We start from the raw sequence: 24,066 nt of genomic DNA, 5'->3' as shown, positions 1-24,066 counted from the left end.
CATACTGTCTTTCTGTGCACCTCCTCCAACCTATCTTTCTCTCTTATTCTTGTATTTGTGTGTGTGTGTGTGTGTGTGTGTGTGTGTGTGTGTGTGTGTGTGTGTGTGTGTGTGTGTGTGTGTGTGTGTGTGTGTGTGTGTGTGTTTGCAGGGTTGCAAAGGCCTTGAAGGTGGCACTGTATGAGACTCCAACGGGCTGGCGGTACTTTGGGAACCTGATGGACTCCGGCCGCTGCTCTCTCTGTGGGGAGGAGAGCTTTGGGACAGGTGGGAAGACTCGGAGGTGCACCACACTCAGTCACAAAGCCCTCAGCAATCCACCAAACACTTATTTCCTTGGATATTCTGGAAACACAGATCCAAGGGGCACACTGTGCACTAAATCATGACTTTATTGCATGTATGTGTACATACATCCATGCACGCAAGCATGCACTTTCTGGCAAATACATGCACGCATGCTTCTCTCTATCTCCGTTTCTCTATTTAGCTTGCTCTCTCTTTATATCACTCTCTCTCTCTGTGTCTCTCTCATAGCCTCAGACATACACCAACCTATTCTAGGTCCGTCCAGACTCTTGTCAGGGTTGTAAGTGGTGTATCTTGACTGCTTGTGTAGATCCAGTCATAGCAGTCTAATAGATGTGAGGGCTGTGACCCTGGCTGCATGTGTAAATAATCCCCATTCTTCTGCTATAAAAGGAGACAGGGGCTCCCTGAATCACCACAATATGCAGGCAGGCTTCTACTGGCAGCTGCTCTTGTGTGCACACACGCACACACATGCACATGCACACACACATGCACATGCACACACACACACACACACACACACACACACACACACACATATACACACACACACACATAAATACACATTGATACACATATCATTTTGAAGAAAAAATATACAATGTGCATGCACACACACACACGCATGCACACACACACGGGTCGCATGCACACACACAGAAATGCAAATGTTTACATCACCTTTTCCTCTCTCTCTCTCTCTCTCTCTCTCTCTCTCTCTCTCTCTCTCTCTCTCTCTCTCTCTCTCTCTCTCTCTCTCTCTCTCTCTCTCCCTCCCCCCTCTCCCTCCCTCTTAGAACATTTGATACTGTCTCCAATCTTGACCACAGCCCATCACCCCACCTACCTTTCCATGCTTGGACTTCTCTGTACATCTCTGACCATTCCCATTTTAAAATCTCCTCATTACTTTCTATTTTCTCTCTTTTTTCTCTGTTGTTATTCCTTTTTTTTCCCCTCCCCTTTTCCCATACCCCACTCCACCTTTGTTTTGACTCATTTTATGGACAAGCGAAAAGGGTGACACGAGAGGGAGGGGAACGAGCGTGCGGGTGTGAGGAGGAGAGCCGCAATAGGGAGGAAGCGTGAGAGGAGTGAAAGGGGAGATGGGAGAGTCCAAATATGAGAAGTATTGACAAGGGCGAGAGATGTGGAAGGAGGGGTGAGATGAGGAGGACAACGGACAATAGGAGTTGACTCAGCTATCCATGTAAGGCCAAAAGCTCAGAGGGAGCCCTGAGCAGTAAATCACCGAGGCTGCGCGCCATTTGTGCTCTTTCCCAGCTCTGGTGTAGTTACTCAGTCAAACGGCCTGCAACTTCTTTCACGCTTATTTGACCAGATCTGTCAATATGCGTCGCTTTGATTACTGTCTAGCGGTCTCCATGTGGACAGGTCCAACCCATTGCATGATTGAACTGAAAGGGGCAAAATGGCTGCATTCAAGGAGAGGAATGCCGACGAACACAAAATAAATTTCACCGCTTATTGAATTCATAGCAAAGGTTAGAAACAAAGTTCTGTGATTTGCTAATTATTAAAAGTTTTCTTTACCCCCCTTTTTTTTCTCTCCAACTGTATCCGGCCAATTACCCCACTCTTCTGAGCCGTCCCGGTTGCTGCTCCAACCCCTCTGCCGATCCGGGGAGGGCTGCAGACTACCACATGCCTCCTCCCATACACGTGGAGTCACCAGCCGCTTCTTTTCACCTGAGAGTGAGGCGTTTTGCCAGGGGGACGTAGCGCATGGGAGGATCACGCTATTCCCCCCAGTTCCCCCTCCCTCCCAAACAGGCGCCCCGACCGACCAGAAGAGGCGCTAGTGCCGCGACCAGGACACATACCCACATCCGGCTTCCCACCCGCAGAAACAGCCAATTGTGTCTGTAGGGACGCCCGACCAAGTCGGAGGTAACACAGGGATTCGAACCAGCAATCCATGTGTTGGTAGGCAACAGAATAGACCACTACACCACCCGGACGCCCCCTCCTTTTTTTTTTCTTTTGACTCAGAGTACATCAACAAGTCTACAGGCGGTTTCCTTATTAAAGCTCAGGCGTTTCAAGATGTAACTTGCTTTATTCATGATTTTGTTTTGAACATTTTCATAGCGCTCACAGATTGTGGACTGGCAACATTAATCTTGGTTCCTCTCCCTCCCTTCATGGAGGGCCAATTACCAAAGAGGAGCTGTAATGAAAAACAGTGAGGTTATGGTGCAGATGGAGAGAGGGCTGATCTTGTGGTTTCTTTGCACTGACAAGGAAATTAGATTTGATCGTTTTATGAGCCAAGTTAGGCACAGACCCCCTGTGTGTGTGTGTGTGTGTGTGTGTGTGTGTGTGTGTGTTCCTAGGTTTTTCTATCAAAATGGGGACATTTGGTTTTCCCAACTGGGAAGAAACTGATTTTTGGGTCAGTGGTTAGGTTTGGGTTAGGTCAAGGGTTAAGATTACGCATGTAGTTCTGATGGTTAAGAAACAGGTTAAGAGTGAGGGAATGAATATAAGCCTATGTAAGGTCCCCAAAAATGACCTAAACAGAGGTGTGTGTGTGTGTGGGGGGGCATTTGGTCCCAATTTTGATAGAAAAACCACCTAACAAATTGGGGACAAAAGTTGGTCCCCAATTGGGGGAATAAACAACTGATTTTTGGGTCAGTGGATAAGGTTGGGGTTAGGTTTGGGTTAGGTCAAGGGTTAAGGTTAGGCATGTCCTTCTGTTGGTTAAGGTTAGGGTTAAGAGCTAGGGAATGAATGTAAGTCTATGTAAGGTCCCCAGAAGTGACCTAAACAGGTGTGTGTGTGTGTGTGTGTGTGTGTGTGTGTGTGTGTGTGTGTGTGTGTGTGTGTGTGTGTGTAAAGGAGAGACAGGAGAGAGAGAGAGACAGACAGGGCGAGAGAGAGAAACGGGATTAATTGTTGGCAACTATCAATTTCCTAACAGCTGTATACTGGTACCGCCAGGATAACTAGGGCATGTACACCTGTTGTTTTCCAGGGGAACCACAACATCAAAGAATTACATGTAATGTAAAACAGAGAATGGAATACTTTGGTGCATCCCCCTCTTCCTCTCTTTCAAAATACCTCCCCGAAACCTATTTAGACATCAGTTTCTTGTATCCCCTTTAAGAAATACTTTGGAAATACTACGCAGATGGTCACTGAGAACAGACCGATAACTCCCCACTACAAAATATATTTGGGGTCAACTACACTCATCTGTGTGTGTGTGTGTGTGTGTGTGTGTGTGTGTGTGTGTGTGTGTGCGTGTTTAGATGTGGAGAGTAGAAGGTGTTACATACGCGGGTGTGTTACCGTGCCCAAGCACTACCCCCTGACATTGCGTTGAAGGGCCTTGGTCATGACATGAGTGCATTAGCCATCCATCCAGTCCAGAGTCTGAAAAGACATGGCGTTATAATGAGGGCCGGAGACTCGGGAGAGGAGCGCAGTACGCAAGTGTTGATTCCAGCTCCGGATAAACACACCAGCAGCTGTTAGGTGTAGCTGAACATCTCACTGAGGTTAAATTCCTTCCTACGGTTCATTGTTCAAATGCAGACATGAACAGCGATATTAGGGGACCATTCTTTATGGGCGCTATTAGGGACCTCTCGATTCGCAAAAAAAAAAAAAAGTGACAAATATTTCTTCAGCTCCAGTGTTTTCTTATTTTTTCTCACTGCTCACAAACAATAGAAGTTTTCCACATATTATAGGAGAAAATGCTAATTGAGATTAGCAGACAAGCTACTGTAAATATCCACCGTGTGTGGGTGTTATTGCACATGTCAGTCAGTTCCTTGCAAAACTTGACTTGTTGGAGTTATTACGCCTCAGCATGATGCTAAAGTTGTGTCAGGTGGAATATAAAACCTTGTCATACGGTGAAAATCGGTGACGGCCTGGCGACCTGTCCGGGGCGTTTCCCCGCGTTCCGCCCAATAACTGCTGGGATAGGCTCCAGCATCCCCACGACCCTGATTAGGATAAGCGGCTTGGAAAATGGATGGATGGATATGGTGAAAATATGACAAGGTTTTGTGTTGTCTCTGCTGTTCTGCCCACACAGAAAGAGTTCTGAGGAGTTTTGTCCTTTTTGCTTGATCTCTCCTTCTCCCTCAGGTTCGGACCACATCCGCGAGAAGGATGGCTTGTGGTCAGTGCTGGTGTGGCTGTCCATGATGGCGGCCAGGAAACAGGGCGTGGAGCATATTGTCAGGGAGCACTGGGCCAAGTTTGGACGCAACTATTTCTGCAGGTGACCGCTTAATCCAATCACCAAATCTGGAGCTGCTGTGTGCTCTGTGTTCATCTGTCCAGCCGCCTGACTCAGCCATCCTGGCTTTCTATCCATTCATCTACGCATAATTTCACTCTATTTTTAATGTCTTGCTCATGAAACCACTTCACTTGGATGAATTGATATGCCTTGTGTCTTTTCCAGTCCACTGCTTAAAGAGATAGATACAAGTCAACCACTTCATGAGAGGTTGTCCTCAATGCCCCCACCCCTTGCTCCACAAATCCCTCATCCTTTGTGACTCCCCTTAAAATCCAGATTTGTCCCCTGGGCATTCACCCTCTGCCCCTTCACCCCCCCCCCCCCAGTCACTAGGGGGCTAGTGACTGTGCTGCCTTCAACATGGTCTCTAGCCCCTATTTTAACTTCTCCCCTGTGAGAGGGACATAAAAAATTACATTAACCACTTTTCCCACTGGAAGCTATACTCCATATTCCCACACAGACCTTTTCTAATCTGCCAAGGACTTTCCATAGCACACAGATGGAGAGCACAGGCTAGAGCGGGGCAGGGAGGCCAAGCGATGGACCAAACACCAGAAATATCCTCAGTTCAGTAAAAGGGAGAAAGCCCTACATGAGTTAAAGGAAAATCTATCTATTAAAACTGACAGAACCTGTCTGCGGCAGATGTTAGCAACTGTATAGGAATGTAAACAGCCTCTGAAACAAGACTTCCCTTGTATTTGTGTATGTATGAGTGTGCGTGCGTGTGCATATGTGTGTGTGTCTTCGTATATTTGTGTGAGCCTCTGACCATTTTTTGTTTCCATCTGTGTGTGTGTTTGTGTTTGTGTTTATGCGTGCATGTGTGTTGTGTAATGGTCAGGTTCGACTACGAGGGCTTGGACCCCCGTGCAGCCTTCTACCTGATGAGGGACCTGGAGACAGTCATCTCAGACAAGGCCTTTACCAACCAGAAGTTTGCTGTCGGGGATCACATGTACAACGTGGAGCGGGCCGACAACTTCGAGTACATCGACCCTGTTGATGGAACTGTGGCTCGCAACCAGGTAGTTTTTGGTTCAAAAAAAAAAAAGAGGGTGAAAAAAAGAGAGGCTAGATCATGAGAGGAAATGAGAGCATGCTGTAATAGTGTGTGTGTGTGTGGGGGGGGGGAGCAGTGTGGAAGAGAACAGAAAAGAAAAAAAGCAGATAAGAGAAGAGAGCCAAGGAGAAGTGAACACTGGAGAGGAGGGCTGGACTAACCTCAAGAGAGGAGATCCGCACCTCTTCTCACAGCAGATGTCACAGATCTGATCTGCTCTGTGCCACAGACACCACAGACAGGAAGAGACCAGAGTCCAAGGAGAATTGTTGGAGGATGAAGGAAGACGTGTGGATGCTCGAAGCAAATAGGGGGCAGTTATGTTATATATAATGTCCATACACTGCTCACTTGCCCAGCCCAATCCACTGAAATTTGCTGGAAGGTTGTTAGTAGGCTGGCCCGAGAGGTCCCTCTCTCCAACACACACATGCGAACATGCACACAGCCATCATCATCTCCCAAACCAGACCACCCAGTGAGCTGCAATGCTGAGTCACCAGTGTAGCTCCATGTTTGGGCGTTGCAATTGACCTTCCTTTTAAATTTATAACACGTGCACGCACGCACGCACGCACACACACACACACACACACACACATACATACAACTTTATATTGCACATAGCACATTTCATGCAATGCAATATAATTAAATATACACTATATATATATATATATATATATATATATAGCCTAAAAGTCTGAATGCAAAATAGAAACACACACCGCATACATATTTAGACATACAACTACAGTTACGTACTCTTTTTCCACAGTTTTTGTTCAGTGAGGACATCTTCCCCTCTTAGTACTCTGTAGTCCCCCCCATCATCTCTCTCTCTCAACCTCTATCCCTCCCTGTCACGGACATTTATCCAGCTGACTCCCCCTGTTCTGCCTGGGAATGTGTGGAAACTCATCACTGGCGTCGGCGCATCTTAGGCTGCAGTCCCGCCTAATACCACACACACACACACACACACACACACACACACACACACACACACACACATACACAAATATATGTTATATAAATACACACAAACATTTACACACACATTCACAGTTAAGCAAGCGCACATATGTACATGTACACATTGTACATGCATACATACACTAATGCAAATATGTGCACTGTTCATCGATACACATCCATTGTGCGTTTTTCGCAGGTACAGAATGTGACGCATGTCCATGAGCCCTTTTTTAAGTGTTCACATTTGTCTTTGCCAGCGAGTTTATGTCTACAGTTTGTCTGTCACCCTTTGCTCTGTGTCTGGTCAGAGCCTAAAGGGATGAGCCCCCAGCCATCCGCTGCTGCCTCAGTGAGCACGCTCCACAGGGTAACAATGGCCTCAGCAGCTCCAAATCTAGTTAGTGTCACCCTAAAATGTGACACTGTCTTTCCCCCCGCTGGTAAATCCTCCACGTCCAAGCCACCCTTGAGTGTATTATTAAAGCACACATTCCTGTCAGGACAGGAATGTATCAGCTGTTCTCTCTCTCTCTCTCTCTCTCTCTCTCTCTCTCTCTCTCTCTCTCTCTCTCTCTCTCTCTCTCTCTCTCTCTCTCTCTCTCTCTCTCTCTCCCTCTGTCTCTCTCCCTCTCTCCGTTCCTTTCTGCAAGGCTGTCTTTTTGAAAGGGTAAGGAGGAACAGTGTCAGTTGTCACACACACACACGCAAGAATTGTGGGGCTTTACAGAGCAATGGCGCGACACTCTTCATAGTCTGCTACTGGATGTCTGCTGCATTAGACCGCATACAACCTTCCGTTCTCTTCTTCTCCATCTCTATGGTTTTGTTTTTTGTTTTTTTTGTCTGTCCATCCGTCCGTCTGTGTCTGTCCATCCGTCTGCCAGTCTGCCTGCCGGTCTGTCTCCCAGACATGCGTGCGAGCACCCACTATGTGTGACTGGTATGCACTCTGTCCAGGGCCTCTGAGCTGCGTGGAGGACAATGTTTTTAACAGGCATTAGTCAGCTTCCTGATAACAGCCTCTCTATTGTTAGAGATGGACAGACACACAGACAGATGCAGGCAGGCGGACATCTCTCATTACCTCTGTCAGTCATGAACTAGCCTTTGTAATACTGGCCTCCCTACCCAAATTCAGATTAGGAGGAGGTAAAGTGCTTGTAGACTTTTCCATTTCATCTCAAGGACTGTGCATGTTAAGTCCCAATTTTCAGAAGAAAATGGATCTTGGTCCAACACCGGGCTGAGAGCTACAGCAGAAATATTCTTTCTTGTTCCAAAACAAAAATGAAATCCTGGCGCTCGACCCCTAATCTCTCAGTGTCTGTGTTGTTCTATTAGTGGGTGTGTGTATAACCTTGTGTTAGTGTCCTGTTCACGCGTTGATTTCGCTGGTCACGACACGACTTGGTCAGCATGGCTTATATTTTCATTCTTTATCTGGTGCATGTTTTACAATTATGTTTTTCTGAAAACATACCGTAGTGTGGGCTCCTTTCCCTGGTCTGGTCTTGTGCTCTGCGGGGATAAGGACATGGGGCTGAGGAATGTAGGACAGATAAGACTCATCACATATCCATTAGTCAAAGAGTCTTATCTCCTAATGTCAGCCAGCCAGAAACATAGTTCCACCTCACACAAACATGTCCTGTTTTCCACTTATATATGTTAGGTTTACATTGAAGAACGGGATAAATGCTCAAAGGATGTTGAAGCACGTCCAAATCTTAGTCTGGGGCAGTGCAAAATTGTCCTGAGTTGCCAGAATTTGACTGCAAGATAATTGGGATAGTATAGTATTGTTGAGCATGCTCCATCAACAGTAAGTTTAGTTTGGCTCACATAAAGTTTCTAAGAATAGTGCTGAGCACTGAACTAGTGATCACTGAGCAGTTCACATAAATAACCCTTATGGACGTTACCATCCGAGCTACGAGTAGCACCAGTTTATTACAGTCCATGTAATGCTTTAGACTCTAGTGACATCTAGCGGATGGTTGCAATAGCTGCATTTTATAATGGTTACCTCAGTCTGATATCGATCCTCTTAAATTACTTTCTTTGCTGACTTTACCACTTTTTTTTCTTTCTTTCTTTCTTTTTTGGCAACTCATAATACATTAAATCCCCACACTGATTCTTGAAACTTCGGGGGAAAACATTTGCCACTATAAAATTGCTTATTGAAAATGTATAACATTTTCTTATTTAAAATAATCAGGGTTTATCATCTGAGGATCTTTTGCGCAAATGTAACATTTTTTATGTTTTTTCTTTTTATTTTATAATTTTATAATTTATATGATTCTATGATTATCCATTACCCACAAAATCAGTTGTCCTCAGACAAGAGATTATAATTTCAATTTTATAAAAATTGAAAATAAAATAACATTTTATATATATATATATATATATACATATATATATATATATACATATATATATATATATATATATATATATATATATGCCAGATGAAAGAGTATATATATACTTAAGGCAATGAAATAAAGCAACCACATGGTCAACTATATTCCCCAGGACCCAATTTCCACCCTCCAGATCTGCTAAATGCAACATGGTCAAACAAACTCTTGTAAGTTTGCTATTTTTTTCAATTATTTTTACATATTTATTGATGTTGCTACTGTCACAACCATGACTTGTCACCACTGTTTAATTTGTATTGAAAGAATTATTTTAAATTATGACATAACATAAATGTATGCATTTTAAGTAGAGGCCAGAGGCAGCTAGCAACAGAGGGAAAACAAGATGGCTCCTGTATACAACTCATGCTCGTCATGTAATAACGTGTTGGTCGCCACCGTCAGACGTCATCACCATCAGGTTTCTGTCTGGCTGTGGTGACACATGGTTGAACGGTGATAACAAGAACATCAAAATCATGATCGCCAGTTCGAATCCCCGTGTTACCTCCGGCTCGGTCAGGCGTCCCTACAGAAAACAATTGACCTTTCGCAAAGTCCCGCCCCCCTTAGTTACTGTTGCTATGCCCGTCAAGCATTTCAGAACTATCCAGGAAGTAGCCGGAAAACACCAAAACATGAAGGAAGAAATCAGCGCATTGTGTGGGTAAAAGTAACAGTAATAATACGTTAGCTGTATTAGCTATCAATAATAGCTAGTAGCTAGCTTAGCTTGGAGCAGACAGGTATTTTTGTTGATTTTGGATGGATGAAGCTGGCCATGGGGTCTGCTATACTGCCAAATCTATTGCCCAAATTGCGCTTCTTGCGTTCTGGGTTTCGGGAAGGGAAAGAAAATTACACCCCCTCCAAACTTTCCACATATCTAGTATCCGATTTGCAGATCCCATAGGCACACCGTTTCAGCATTTTGTTGTGTGTTTGAAAGCTTGACGGACCATTGCTAAGGTAGGATTGGACAAGCACCGTTCTGGGGCGGTACTTTGCGAAAGGTCAATTGGCCGCATCTGCGGGTGGGAAGCCGGATGTGTGTCCTGGTCGCTGCAGTAGCGTCTCCTCTGGTCGGTCAAGCTATTCCTCCCACGCGCTACGTCCCCCTGGCGAAACTTCTCACTTTCAGGTGAAAAGAAGCGTCTGGTGACTCCACATGTATCGGAGGAAGCATGCGGTAGTCTGCAGCCCTTCCCGGATCGGCAGAGGGGGTGGAGCAGTGACCGGGACGGCTCGGGAGAGTGGGGTAATTGGCCAAGTATAATTGGGGAGGGGAAAAAAAGAAAGGGGGGGCAACATCCAAATCATCATCAATAGAGGCCTGAATATAATTTATGATCACAATAAATAGTAATATAGCTTGTAATGTTTTATTAGCCACTTTATTTCTTCCTGCATAATTTCCCCTTTATTTCTTCCACACACAGGCCTACGATATTTCCTTACTGCATGTATCCCTAATGACTAAAACCATGAATGAATTTAGTTCCACCGTTTCATAATCATTTTATTTCACCAAATTAAACATAATTCAATTCATAGTAATTTTGCACAATTTTATAGTAATTCCGTTAAATTCTATTTTTTATGTCTTTCAAAACCATTTAAAACTATAATTATTTAAAACTCAGTTATTCATCCTTCTGTGCTTTACGTCCGTTTTATGTCAGAGCACCAAAACCATCAGATCGAAAGACCAATGCCAGTACCATGAAAATGCAGATCTGATGTTTGAGGTCCTAAGAGTACATGGTATTGTCAAGTCTATCAAATTGGGGGATAGCTTTGAACTTGTGTGTTCTCAGACAAACGAGGCATGTCTTGTGCGTTCCTGCGCCCGGTGTCTCCACAAGCACGCACTTCCCACCCCACAGCAAGAGTGGACTGATGTTGAATGGCAGCAATGGGAACAAGTTCAGGACCAAACAGCAGATGGACGTCAGTACAGTGTGACTTGTGCGGTACAATGGCACACTGGCAGAGCTCATCAAACTGTATGAAGACAAAGTAAAGACTGAGACAACAACACGTATACTTGGTTCAGAACCAGCCCAGAGAATACAGCAGCATGATACAGAACTGCAGTGAAAGCACTGTCTGTGGACTTTTCTGAGGCATGTCATGCCATTTTGGTCAGAACCTCCCACAGCTCAACCTGCACACTGGCATATACTGCCCAAAAGAAGAGAAAGCAGGATTTTGTACAATATCAGAATCCAAGCAACAGGATTCTTCTGCCATTTGGATTCACATGGAACCAGTCCTCTGAGATATTCGTTCAAATTTTCCAAAAAATTACACCATTCACTTTTGGTCAGGAGCAGTACAAAAACAAGAAGAACTTCTCTCTCCTCTGCCATGTCCCTCAACAATGGGTTTCTAGTAGGAATACGCCGATACTAGTATCGGGTATTGGTCCGATACTGTCCTTGTGTACTCATACTTGTACTCGTAAAACTACTCCGACAACTGCACCCGATACCTGGCTAGACAATTCCAGTGGAAATTGTGAAAAGTTTTCCAACATTCGTACGGGAAGAGGAAGAGACGGAGCCAGATAGATAATGCAGAGCGATAACCCACAAGCAGACAAACAGGTCAATGGGTCCAAACAGAGCAACAAATGACAAAGTTCCAAGCGTGTGTAACTTGGATAGTTGCAGACAGCCAAGGGACAGACGGGGCGCGTCACTAATGCTTTAACAACACGGGGATTCGAAAACTCAGCGGCATCTGCTGGTGGGAAGCTGGGTGTGGGATTGTGTCCTGTTCGGGGGGGGGGGACTGGGGGGAATAGCGTGATCCTCCCACGCGCTATGTCCCCCTGGTGAAACTCCTCACTGTCAGGTGAAAAGAAGCGGCTGGCGACTCCACATGTATTGGAGGAGGCATGTGGTAGTCTGCAGCCCTCCCCGGATCGGCAGAGGGGGCGGAGCAGCAACCGGGACGGCTCGGAAGAGTGGGGTAATTGGCCGGATACAATTAGGGAGAAAAGTAAAAGAAACTCGAGCCAAACCAAAAGCCAGTTGAACTGAAAAAGTCATCAGAAACGAGATGGGCTTGTCAATACTGAGAACTGTGGGCATACAGAAAACCCTGCCAGCGATCCGTGCAACTCTGGATGATGTTGTCAAACAATCAAACTCTCGGAGGGAGACAGAGGCAAGGGGGAATAAAGGCAACGATAGACGGTCAGTTTGCTCTTCAACTCACGTTATTTGAGGATCTGTTTCACACCACCAAATTCTTGTCTGACCACTTACAATCCCCAGATCTGCAGCTTGCATCTGCAATGGATCTTGTTGAATCTGATTAAATCTCTCTCAGAAAAGTGAAACGAGAAGTCGGGGAATGACATATGGGACAAAGCGCAGACCCTGACCTCAAAGGCTGGCGTTTCCATCCGGCTTAGACAAGAGAAGAGACAGGCTCAGCAACCGAACCGCCTAGAGGGATTCATAGTTGATTCTCCAACAGGAGAGCACTCACCAATCAACTCCACCGCTGACATGTGTAAGCACTGCTTCTATCCTCTCATTGACAGACTTGGCATGCAACCACACGCAACATAGATGCTAGTGGTGCACAGGTCAGGTTGTTTTTAATACCTGCACCCACTCAACCCATTACGAGAGCTAATCCGCACCGCCCAACCCACAAAAATATGCGTTAATAAACCACCCGAATGTGGCCTGACCGGCAAATCTCCAAATTTAAACTAGGTTACAGCAAAGTGAGCATTGTTGCACTTTTTGTCTTTTGGGCTGTTTTCCTAGGATAAGAGACTGATTGCAAGGGCTAGCCTATTGTATCTCAGCCTAATAGCATCTGGGTCTAGGCTGCTGAATAAACAGACGAATTGTTCCAAATGGTGTTCTCTGTTGTTGAATAGCAACAAAACAAGTAACCTATCATTAAAGACATAAACTCTCTCTCTCTCTCTCTCTCTCTCTCTCTCTCTCTCTCTCTCACACACACACACACATACACAGAACCAGCGCATGGGCTGTGCGACCGCACAGGGCCTCGCGCCTGGCCTGCAGCCCTGCGTTTTTTTGGGGTTTTTTTTTTAAATAATTTTTTTATGACTGTTCTTGACCCAACACACTTCTAAAATAAAATTCCTGTGTCAATTCAATTATGCATAGTCAAGGTCACATGAAGAAATCTAACAAATTATTCAGTTTTTTTTTCATTTTCGATACTGCTTCGTTACCTAGTGCGTGCCCCATCTCACTGCTCACTGCGAGGAAGGAGAAGGGGAAACAACGCGGCCGCATGATCGCGTGACCGATTTCGTAAACACGAGTCAGATTGCTGAGAAAAGGGAAAAAAATTAAGAAGGAGGAAGAATTTCCTGAGTCGCTGCGAGGATCGCTGGATAGATTTGTCAGATGTAGCGGCTGAGCAGGTGTCCAAAGCTGGCGGGTGCATGTGACTCTGACCGTAGGCTACGTGTAATGACCGGTCTGAGAAGTGGCCTAAAATCTGAATGAAATGTAGGCTGTAGACCTGAAATATTGAATCGTAACGTACTGTCATACTTCAACATGCCAAAATAAAGTGACAGCTGAGCCGACTTGATGATGTAAAGCCAAGAGTTTTAAAGTTGATATTTTTTTCCTTTGAAAGAATATAATTGTAAAAGTCATAGCTGAGACTATGTGCACGATAATGCTGTGTTATTCTGCTTGTTAAAAATGTATTACACAAGATTATGTGTGCAGTAGAACTAAATGGTAAATGGACTGTGTTTTATACAGCGCTTTTCTAGTCTACTGGCCACTCAAAGCGCTTTACAGTGTATGCTTCACATTCGCCCATTGGGGCGACACGGTGGCCCAGTGATTAGCACTGTTGCTTCACAGCAAGAAGGCCCTGGGTTCGAACCCCAGGCCGTCCCAGGTCCTTGCTGTGTGGAGTTTGCATGTTCTCCCCGTGTCTGGGTGGGTTTCTCCGGATGCTCCAGTGTCCTCCCACCATCAAAAAAACAAAAAAGACATGCATGTTAGAGTTAATACTCCTGTCTGTGCCCCTGACCAAGGCAGTAGTAAGAAATAACTGGAGTTGGACTAATAAAGAGTATTCTATTCTATTCACCATACGCTGATGGCCGAGGCTGCCATGCAAGGTGCCAGCCTGCTCATCAGGAGCAGTTAAGGGGTCAGTGTCTTGCTCAACGACACTTCAACATGCTCTCCACAGGAGCCGGGGATCGACACAGCGACCTTCCGATTACTAGACTCCCCGCTGTACCTCCTGAGCCATGCCGCCCCATAAGCTAGAATAGCTATGTGCATGTGACCATGATTCCTGTGCATGCTTGTCAATAAGCAAGGCCTCGCATGTCAAGTGCACACACACACACACACACACACACAAAAGCCTCTTCTTTCTGACCAAAAAGAGTTTTGGCGGTGTAAGCAAATGCTACGGAAACCTCTTAGGGAAAAATAAAACTCGTAGGTGAAGCCTCAACATGCTCAAACACATGCATTGACCAAAACAACAATCGCAAATGGATGATAAAGCTGCTTGTGTGTGTGTGTGTGTGTGTGTGTGTGTGTGTGTGTGTGTGTGTGTGTGTGTGTGTGTGTGTGGTGTTTGAGAGAGAGAGTGACAGAGGGGAAGAGAAGCTAGACTAGTAACGCACAGCCTAGTCTATTGCACGCCATGTTTCTGGAAGCTGTTTTTTTAACTTACTCGGAATGGTGCTTTGTCACTTTTTGAACCACTTCCTTGAACCCGTGATATTTTCTAGTAAGCTTACCCGAACCCGCCCAACCCTCGGGTTGTAGGTCAACCCGTGAATCACTAACACGCTGTTGATGTAGCAGGTAAAAAAAAAAAAAAACAACCCCGCTCTGCCCCACTTACATGACACGCCGTGTCCATGCCTGGCACTAAAGATAACACACCATTTCCATTGTTCTGCTGCAGTTGTGTGTTGTACTGAAATCCACTGAATGTGTGTTACAGCCTACATTTAAGTGAAACGTGTGGCAGTGCCATGTTTGTTCAGAAAAACACAAAGTTGATATCAGCAAAAGCATCATGTTGTATATTTAATTTTTTACAGTCAGAAAGTAAAGAAAAGCTGATGAAAATAAAAGATGTTTTCTAAGTCGTTAGAGCTGTAATGATATTATTAAGTATTCATATCAGTACTCAGTATTGGCAAATGTTAGTACTTGTACTTGGTCTGGGGAAAAAAAAGTGGTATTGGTGCATTGAAAGGGTGAGATCGCAGATACAAGCGGCTGAAATGAGTTTCCTCCATAGGGTGTCTGGGCTCAGCCTTGGAGATAGGGTGAGGAGCTGGAGCTCGGACATCCGGAGGGAGCTTGGCGTAGAGCCGCTGCTCCTTCACGTCGAAAGGAGCCAGTTGAGGTGGTTCGGGCATCTGATTAGGACGCCTCCCGGGCGCCTTCCTTTGGAGGTTTTCTCAGGCAGGTCCAACTGGGAGGAGAGCCCGGGATAGACCCAGAACTCGCTGGAGGGACTACATGCCCAATCTTGCTTGGGAACACCTTAGGATCCCCCCGGAAGAGCTGGAGGGCGTTGCCTGGAAGAGGGACGTCTAGTGTACCCTACTTAGCTTGCTGCCCCCGCGACCCGACCCCGGAGAAGCAGCTGATGATGATGATGATGATGACGGTGCATCCCTAGTTTCCAGAGGACAACCTGTAACTTCACCATTTCACATGGGAAGGGAGCTCCAGGTGGCATTGTGGGAACTGTGAAAAGAACTGCAGACAGCCTTGTACTACAGGCGGAATGGCATTGTGGATGGCAGGATCTTCCATGAGATGGAGAAGCCTTTGCAGTACTCATCACTATCATATTGCTGAAGGTGGCATGTAGACATATGATGTCCTCGTTTCTCAACCACTAAAACCTGTACCAGCAACGAGGAAAATCCATCAGGTCACACCTGACAGAAACCGCATCCATTGCAGATCAATGTCATTTTTCTGCAGTGAGCCACAGATGTACCAGTGTTTCGGCCCAACAACATTTCAGTTGACTGAAAACACAGATGCCAGGGTACATGCTGAGGAGAATGATGGCCCTACCAAAATGGGGGAAAGAACAGAGGGTCTTTGGCAATGCTGATGGAGGAAATGAGCAGGAACCCCAGAGTGGTCCTAATGGGACTACAACAGCTCAGATATATCTGCTGATATCATTAATTGTGGAGATTGTCTTGCAGTCATTTATAACCAAAATTGGTGGTTAGAAAAAGGCTGTCACTCGTCATCAAGATGTTCACGTGGAGTTTTTCCCACCCTCATGGGCCCAACATGCGCTTCCATCCAAAACCAGGTGGAGAGGAGATGTGCTTCATACCAGTTGAAGATATTTTAGTCAAACTGATGGAGCCATCATCACCGGGTCATGCAAACAGGATGAGGGAGATCTACCACCTGTCTGCTGAAGTCGTGGTCTTCATAGAGGAGGAGCATATTATATATTTATATATATGTGTGTGTGTGTGTGTGTGTGTGTGTGTGTGTGTGTGTGTGTGTGTGTGTGTGTGTGTGCGTGTGTTTTCTGATGTTAATGCTTAAACATTGCAGTTGTGCTGTATTTTTAATTCTGCTGTTCACCGTTGTTGTTAATATTTACAGAAGGATAAAATGTATACAGCAAATTGTTATCTGTTGTACCAAATTGTTAAATAAAGTCATTAAGCATGGAAGCATTGACTTGAGTGGTGAAAAGGTTGGAATTTTTTGTTGTAATTAGGCCGCTGTCACCACCGTCAGATGGGACTTAATTTGTTTTAAATGAATCTTTTCCTCCAGTGCAGCTGAGTCATTAAAGTGATTGTCTTTTTAAGATAAAAGATGTAGGCTATTTTTTGTCCCAAAATTGTTATTTTGTATATTTAATGGTAATGATACAAGTTGCATGATGTAAGAGTCTTTGAAGGAGTACACGTGAAATACTATTAAAAAAATGAACAAAAGTGAATTGTTCAACATTCAGCAATGAAATCATTTATATGAAATCAAAGCTCTAAATCTATACAAGACTAAATAAATAGGGATAAGTTTTTGTTTCTGGCTGACTTGACATAAACTAAGTAATGACAGTAAAAACACACATTTTATGGAAGAAAAAAAATTACAAAATCGAGAGGTTGCACCGAAATGTTGCTTGATTGCCGAGAGCTCGTTCTATAAACATGTAAGTTTAGATTTCTTAACGTTTCAATTTTTTTTTCCTTTGCAAAATTAAAACCTTTCAGAATCAGTGCCCAAGATTTAAGATCATTCAAATGACTTACCAAAAATCATACTTTCATTTTGTTTCCTTTTAATTACATCGCATTTTGCCAAGTAGTTTTTCACTGTTGTCTATTTATGTTGTGGTGTTAGAAACTTTGTATGTACATCCAAAGTTAACTGTCCTCCAATTTCTCTCACGTTCATCTCTAGGGTCTGAGAATTGTCTTTACCGACGCTTCCCGTCTGATTTTCCGGCTGAGTGGGAGTGGGGGGGGAGCGGGGGCCACCATCCGCATATACGCTGAGAGCTTCGAGAGAGACCCCGAGAGACACAGCAGAGAGACACAGGTACAGAGGTGGCATGTGTGTTGTCTTTGTTTAGTTCATTTGCATGTGTATTTGTCATTGGCTGTCTTGCTGAAGACTGTAGTGCAATCAGAAGACTTTAAAAACATTGCTTAGTTATTATTGCCGCCACCGATTGACTTCCCCGCATCGAATTTTGATTTAATTTCTCTAAATTAGCCATTCTGTGCCTGGGATTCGGTAGTTTAGCAATCATAAAACATATTACATGCAACCTTTATTGAGCTGATTGGAAACAGTAGTGGAAATGACAGTTATGGTTACTTTTTCTTTGCTTGACATTTTTACTCTTGTTTTTTTCTTTTATACTTACGAATACCAATAATTTGTCCTCGAAGCAACACTTGGTCCTGGAATGAAAAGCCACGACCGTATGTCTCACATCTTCTTGTGACCACAGTCCTGGTGTTGACTCATAGACTTTGAAGCAATTAGCAACAGTGGCTGCCTCTGTGATTTTAGTGGTTTGGCTCGTACTTGGTAGCGGGCTAAGTACACTGCACTTTAACCATACCCAGGGGTTGTAAAGTTATAGACATTATGGCTATATCGCCTCGTCTAAGGCAGGCCAACTACAAGGTTCTGTCAGTCAACAAGGGCTTTTGTTCCCAGGGTTATCCTAAATAAGAGGACTTCTTAACTTTCATCCAAAAACCAAACCGTCGGCTGTGTTCGCATCTGTGTCCCAACGCTCACGTCACATCGTAAAAGTCATCCTCTGTGGTGTTTTACACAGTTTCCGACTATTTACGTTGTGTGTGTGTGTGTGTGTGTGTGTGTGTGTGTGTGTGTGTGTGTACACGATGTTTTTCTATCCTAATGGGGACCAAATGTCCCCATTAGGATAGAAAAACCTGAAATCACCTAACTTGTGGGGCCATTTTATGGGGCCCCACAAGTAACAGGGTCTATTTTAGGGTTAGGACTTGGTTTTAGGGTTAGAAGGTTAGAATTAGTTAGGCTACGGTTAGGGTTAGGCATGTAGTCTGCATGGTTAAGGTTAGGGTTAAGGGCTAGGAAATGAATGTAGTCAATGAGGAGGCCCCACAAGTATAGTTTTGCAAGCATATGTGTGTGTGTGTGTGTGTGTGTGTGAGTGTGAGTGTGTGTGTGTCTGTGTGTGTGCCTATGTGGTATCTGAGAGCACAACCGTATAATGTTGTGTCGGGGCAAAGGAACTCCATAACAATAAACCTCCTGATTATGTCGCTGTCTGAGTGATAAGGTACAGCAGCAGCAAAGTTCTGATCTCTTAAAAATGATATAAGCAGTCTCTGAAACAAAGCTATTTCGAGACATGTAGGACACAGTATCGATGCAAGTTGTGAACATGTCATAAAGAAGATAAGATGCACATTGACATCCCTTTATTTGCTCCGAGTGCTGGTAGTCAGGATGTTTATGTGTGTCAGGTTGTTGGAAGGCCAGCAGATAAAGGCGATACTTGTTTGAGATGCTTTGTAACGCCAGTCCCAAAGCAATCACAGACCAACACAAGTCCATTTATCCATCACTTATATCTTTATTTCCCCCTGTGCTGACATGGTCAGCTTCTTATATACTGATATTATGAGTGGAGTATCTGTTCACTGACAATAACTAGATGATAAAGCAGGCTAATAACTGCATGATCTTGCAGTGCATGTTGCCATTGTTTTGCTGAAACAAGCTGGGTCATCTACAGGGCCCTGTAGATGACCCAGCTTTCTTTTTTAAAACTATGGAATTACTATGGCTCTGCACATGCATTGTGCTTTTAGACACCAGAGTTCAAATTTATATCTACCATACATGCTACCATACACATTGAAGCTCGGGACTTTTCATTTGCATATTATATTGATGACTATTGTGATAATTCAATTGCAAAGACAATGCTAAATGCTGTTGTAAGAAGCAACTTTTTTCCCACATAATTTTGCATGAGTGAATCAGTAAAGCAAATGACTGTCTTCCAACACAATCATTCATTAGAGTTTCTGAGGCTTCAGGTGTGATTAATAAGTTTTACCATTTGTTTGTTTTTAGTTGACAAAAATGCATCATTAACTACAATATGAAATGCCCGTCCACTTATTTGGTTTATTTTTACATTTTGTTGCTAGACCCTTGGACTAATTCACTCTGAAAAAGAAAGCTATGTATTCATTTCTTTTACACCACCCCATAATGAAAGCACATTGCCAGGCCTGTCAAGTGGCAAGCTATGGGAAGGCTTAGTTCATTATTTATCTGAAAATAAGTACCTCAGGAATGCTCAAACCAAAGCTGTTTGCTCACACATATATACTTCTTGTACTTATATTTTAGTTGAAATGTAAAATCTGACTCAAATTCACTCCTCCAGCCTATCCAATGTTTGGATTTCCAACTTAAATCGACCAAATTGTAACATTACCAGCGTCAGAATAGATGAAAAACTTGTGATTACACATCACATATTGCTTGCTCAAAAAAAATTATATCAGGATAACAATTATTAGATCAAGAGGTGTCATACACTTTGAGTTAGGGGTGCTACCATCAATTAAACCACTGTTAATGGCTTAATTAATACTTATTAATAATAATTAATGGCTTAATTAAACCAGTCTTAATAGCTGGTAAGCATATGCTCATGCATATGCATGATGTGCATATATATATTTTTTTTTAAATATTTTATATATATATATATATATATATATATATATATATATATATATATATATATATATATATATATATATATGTACATATATAAGCCCTTACTTTTTCAAAATGAGCCCCAGTCCGTCCCTCATTGGTTGTAATGTTCCTGATGTTACTTTTCAAATGTTTCCTATCCTCCCATTGGTTGCTGTGCACCACAACTAGGGGTGTGGATAGCATTTATTCGCTGGGTGTTTTTCTTTGTTGTATAGCCAACTTGGCAGCTGATGAGTGTGTGACGCACGAAACAGCCTTGTACTGCTATAAATTCGTTTTTTAATTTGTTTCCCTACATCTATCTTAATATATATAAATGCACAATATAATAGGCATATGCTTATGCATATGCCTATTATATTATGCTGGTAAGCATATATATTAAGAGATAGGTACACTATGCTAATTGGGATGTAAGAGCTGGTATTATTACAAGTTTTTGTTGAACAGTTTACACAGAAACTGTTCGCCAGTTGTTGCACTGTCAGCAATGCACCTGTGTTTGTTGTAGGTGGTGCTGGGTCCTCTCATTGCTATTGCCCTGAAGATCTCCAACATCCATGACAGGACAGGACGCCGTGGCCCTAATGTAATCACCTGAACAAACAACCAAAACACAACACAATCACGTATGCCTGCACAAGCACACACACATCTTCCTGCACACCATGCCCGCACACACGCATGCACTCACGCGCACACACACACACACACACACACACACACACACACACACACACACACACACACATAAACAAACATACAAGTTTGTGTGCACACACATGACAAATTGTCTTGCCCTGTAATGCTGTACCCTGTTTCACATCATTTCTCTGTTCCTTGGAATCCTCTCCTCTTTTCTGTCTTGTCTCTTTAAGGCTTATATTTGTTGGCCAAACAAATGGAGGCTATCTTTTTAATTATATTCAAAGAAACAAGCATCAAAACAAATTTAAAATGCATTATGCCAAAAAGTGCATGTAATTCCTCTATGGATTAATTATGAATGTAATATATGATGAATATATACACCAAAGACATTAAATATTGAAAACACTGTACATTACTGAAGATAATACTTATAAATGGTGCAGAATGCTCTGATGTTTGTGCCTCACACAGAGGTTTTGACTAAGGAAGTCCAAGGACGTTGTTTCCATTCACTTCACATTGTTTTTGTTTTTTTTTATTTTGTCATGTTTAGTCAGTTCTCAGTGTTCAGAATGCTTAATCCCATCCACTAATATGCAGCAGTAATCACATTTTTATCAAAGGTTGAAATAGGCCTGACGCTGCATCACAGTTTGGATATCGACACGAATTAATTTACAATTATTGGATGTCCGATGTAAAGTGGAGATAATGCATATCATGTGCTATGACGGGCAACCTTAAACAATCCCTCTCTCGTGTACTTTATTCCCTAAGGATAGGGTATTTATGCAAACTGTGAAATACCCAGCTGCCTTAGCAAAATGAAGTTACAGGGAACAAATTTGAATCATCAAAGTGATTGAGAAAAAAATACATCTTAAAAGTGCATGCTACTTTTTTATTTTTATTTTTTTTGTCATTTGTTTTGTTTGTCTGTTGTGCCCTCTGGGAAAACCATATAACTGTATTTAAAAAAAATTTTTTTTTTATCCAAATAAAATTTTCTGTGTGTCATCCTCTATTTTTTTGCGTAGTGTTGAATCAGACTGTAGCCATACCGTCATTCTTAGGCAATTTTTCTTAACCTATTTGGGGGTCGGGTTCACTCTTGTCAGTCAACCATGTTGACCGAATATCATTTGAGATTTTTTTGGATTTTGAGATACTTTATTGATCCCCGTGGGGAAATTATGCTCTGCGTTTAAGCCGTCCTAGCTGTGTAGCTAGGCACAGTGGGCAGCCGCTGTGCAGCACCCAGAGACCAACTCCAGTTCGTCTTGCCATGCCCCGGTCAAGGGCACAGACAGGAGTACTAACCCTTACATGCATGTCTTTTTTATGGTGGGGGAAAACTGGAGCACCCGGGGAAAACCCACCTCAGACACGGGAAGAACATGCAAACTCCACACAGAGGATGACCTGAGATGACCCCCAAGGTTGGATAACCCCGGGGTTTGAACCCAGGACTTTCTTGCTGTGAGGCGACAGTGCTAACCACGGGGCCACCGTGCCGCCGCTAGAATACTTCAAAAATAAAAAATAAAAAAGTTGCAGGCCTTTATTCATTGTACACGGCCCCTGCTGTGAAGTGTGAGAGTTGTTTGTGTCAAGATAAGAAAGAGATCTTTACACAGCGTAGATGGGAGACAGGGAACAGGATCTCATAAACACATTTGATTGCAGTCATTAGGGGGCTGAGGAAATGTCAGTGGATATCCGTAAGGATACGTTCATTCAGTCTGGCACACATTACCCGCGGGTTATTGCCCCATTCAATGTTTTTATGATGATGGGTCGTGTCAGCATATCCGTGAAAATCAGTCCCTTTCGCTACCTCTCGGTTTCTTGCAAGCAACTTAAAGTATTAGTTCGTGCTTGAGTTGAAGATGCTGATGGCCGGCTGAATAGTGTCTAATGGGTACGTTGGAGAGGAAGTCGCTAATCACAAGTCACAGGCTACTTACTGTATGCGTTCAAGAGACCTACTTATAAGTTGTGAAAGTGTCTTTCTGACAAATCAAGGAATGTGTTGCTGAATTATGCAAAAGCCTGCCATCAGAAATTTGCACATTTGTCATTATTTCGACGGCACTTTATACAACAGTAAATATTCAGATAACAGAACCCAGTAGTCATGCGACTCAACATGAGTAGCTACTTTTCACATACTTAACACAGACAATGTAAGAACAGCGGTGAAGTATATAAATACGACACAAACGTTATAATGCTGTCATTTTGCAAAATTCTCATCTAAAGGGACTAGAATGAAAGAGCAAGTAACAATTCAGTATTTTACCCCCAAGGCACCCCCTCAAGACTGCACATGAATAGGTTTGAACTCATAGCATAGGAAAAAGTTTTGAGACGTGGTAAAATTCATGTTCTCGGTTTTTGTTTTTGTTTTTTCGGCGTCTACGTAAAACCACTTGGTGGCGTGCAGCTCAAATCTGCAGTCTGGTCATGCAGTCAGATTCCTGACTTAAAGGAAACACAAAGCAAGTTGCCACATCAGCTAATACCGTTTAGCAAGATGAAGATGCTGTTACCTCAATACCAATACCCCAACGAGCAACATCAGTTTAAAGACCTTAAAGTGGACCTGTTAACACTCAAAGTCTTGAAGAAAGGTCAGGTCAAAGGGTAAAGGTCAGGTTTGGGGCACTAAGGTGATGTCAACACCTCTTAACACCTTCCTCATCCAGTTCGACAACTGTGCATTGAGCCAAATGTGGAAATGCCCTCCCGTTTTGATTTCTCTGCCGATTCGTCTCAGTCGCACCGACTTAGGAAGTCTGTCAGCAGTCCTTTTCTATTCTCTTAACCAATTAGGCACGGTCATTACTTCCCTCACTGTCTGAGGACGTGGCTCGTCCCAGTTCCCCGGCATCCCTGCGGGGCCATTGGTGTCTGAGTGTACCGGGGAGGCTGCTCCCAGCTCCATGTACAGTCGAGGGTCTCAGAGCTGTCCCGGGTGTACAGAGGAGGGGCTGGGGTCATCAGCGGACCCACCTCATCGACCACCGCTGCAGA

General features: G+C 43.6%; 1 protein-coding gene across 1 annotated transcript in view; it reads left to right on the top strand.

Moving 5' to 3' along the window:
• The window catches only part of pgm5 (phosphoglucomutase 5), a 69,882-nt gene extending 47,830 nt beyond the window's left edge, over nucleotides 1-22,052 (top strand). The window contains exons 7-11 of the mRNA XM_056280679.1: nucleotides 152-267; nucleotides 4,444-4,579; nucleotides 5,451-5,634; nucleotides 17,536-17,673; nucleotides 20,891-22,052. Coding sequence (XP_056136654.1) covers nucleotides 152-267; nucleotides 4,444-4,579; nucleotides 5,451-5,634; nucleotides 17,536-17,673; nucleotides 20,891-20,980 — 664 coding nt within the window. The 3' untranslated portion in view covers nucleotides 20,981-22,052. The remainder of the gene's footprint in view (nucleotides 1-151; nucleotides 268-4,443; nucleotides 4,580-5,450; nucleotides 5,635-17,535; nucleotides 17,674-20,890) is intronic.
• Nucleotides 22,053-24,066: the final 2,014 nt, after the last annotated feature.

The sequence above is a fragment of the Lampris incognitus genome, chromosome 1, assembly GCF_029633865.1.
Source record: "Lampris incognitus isolate fLamInc1 chromosome 1, fLamInc1.hap2, whole genome shotgun sequence".
NCBI lineage: Eukaryota > Metazoa > Chordata > Actinopteri > Lampriformes > Lampridae > Lampris > Lampris incognitus.
Note: the sequence above shows the minus strand (reverse complement) of the source record. Positions and strands in the feature narration are given on the sequence as shown.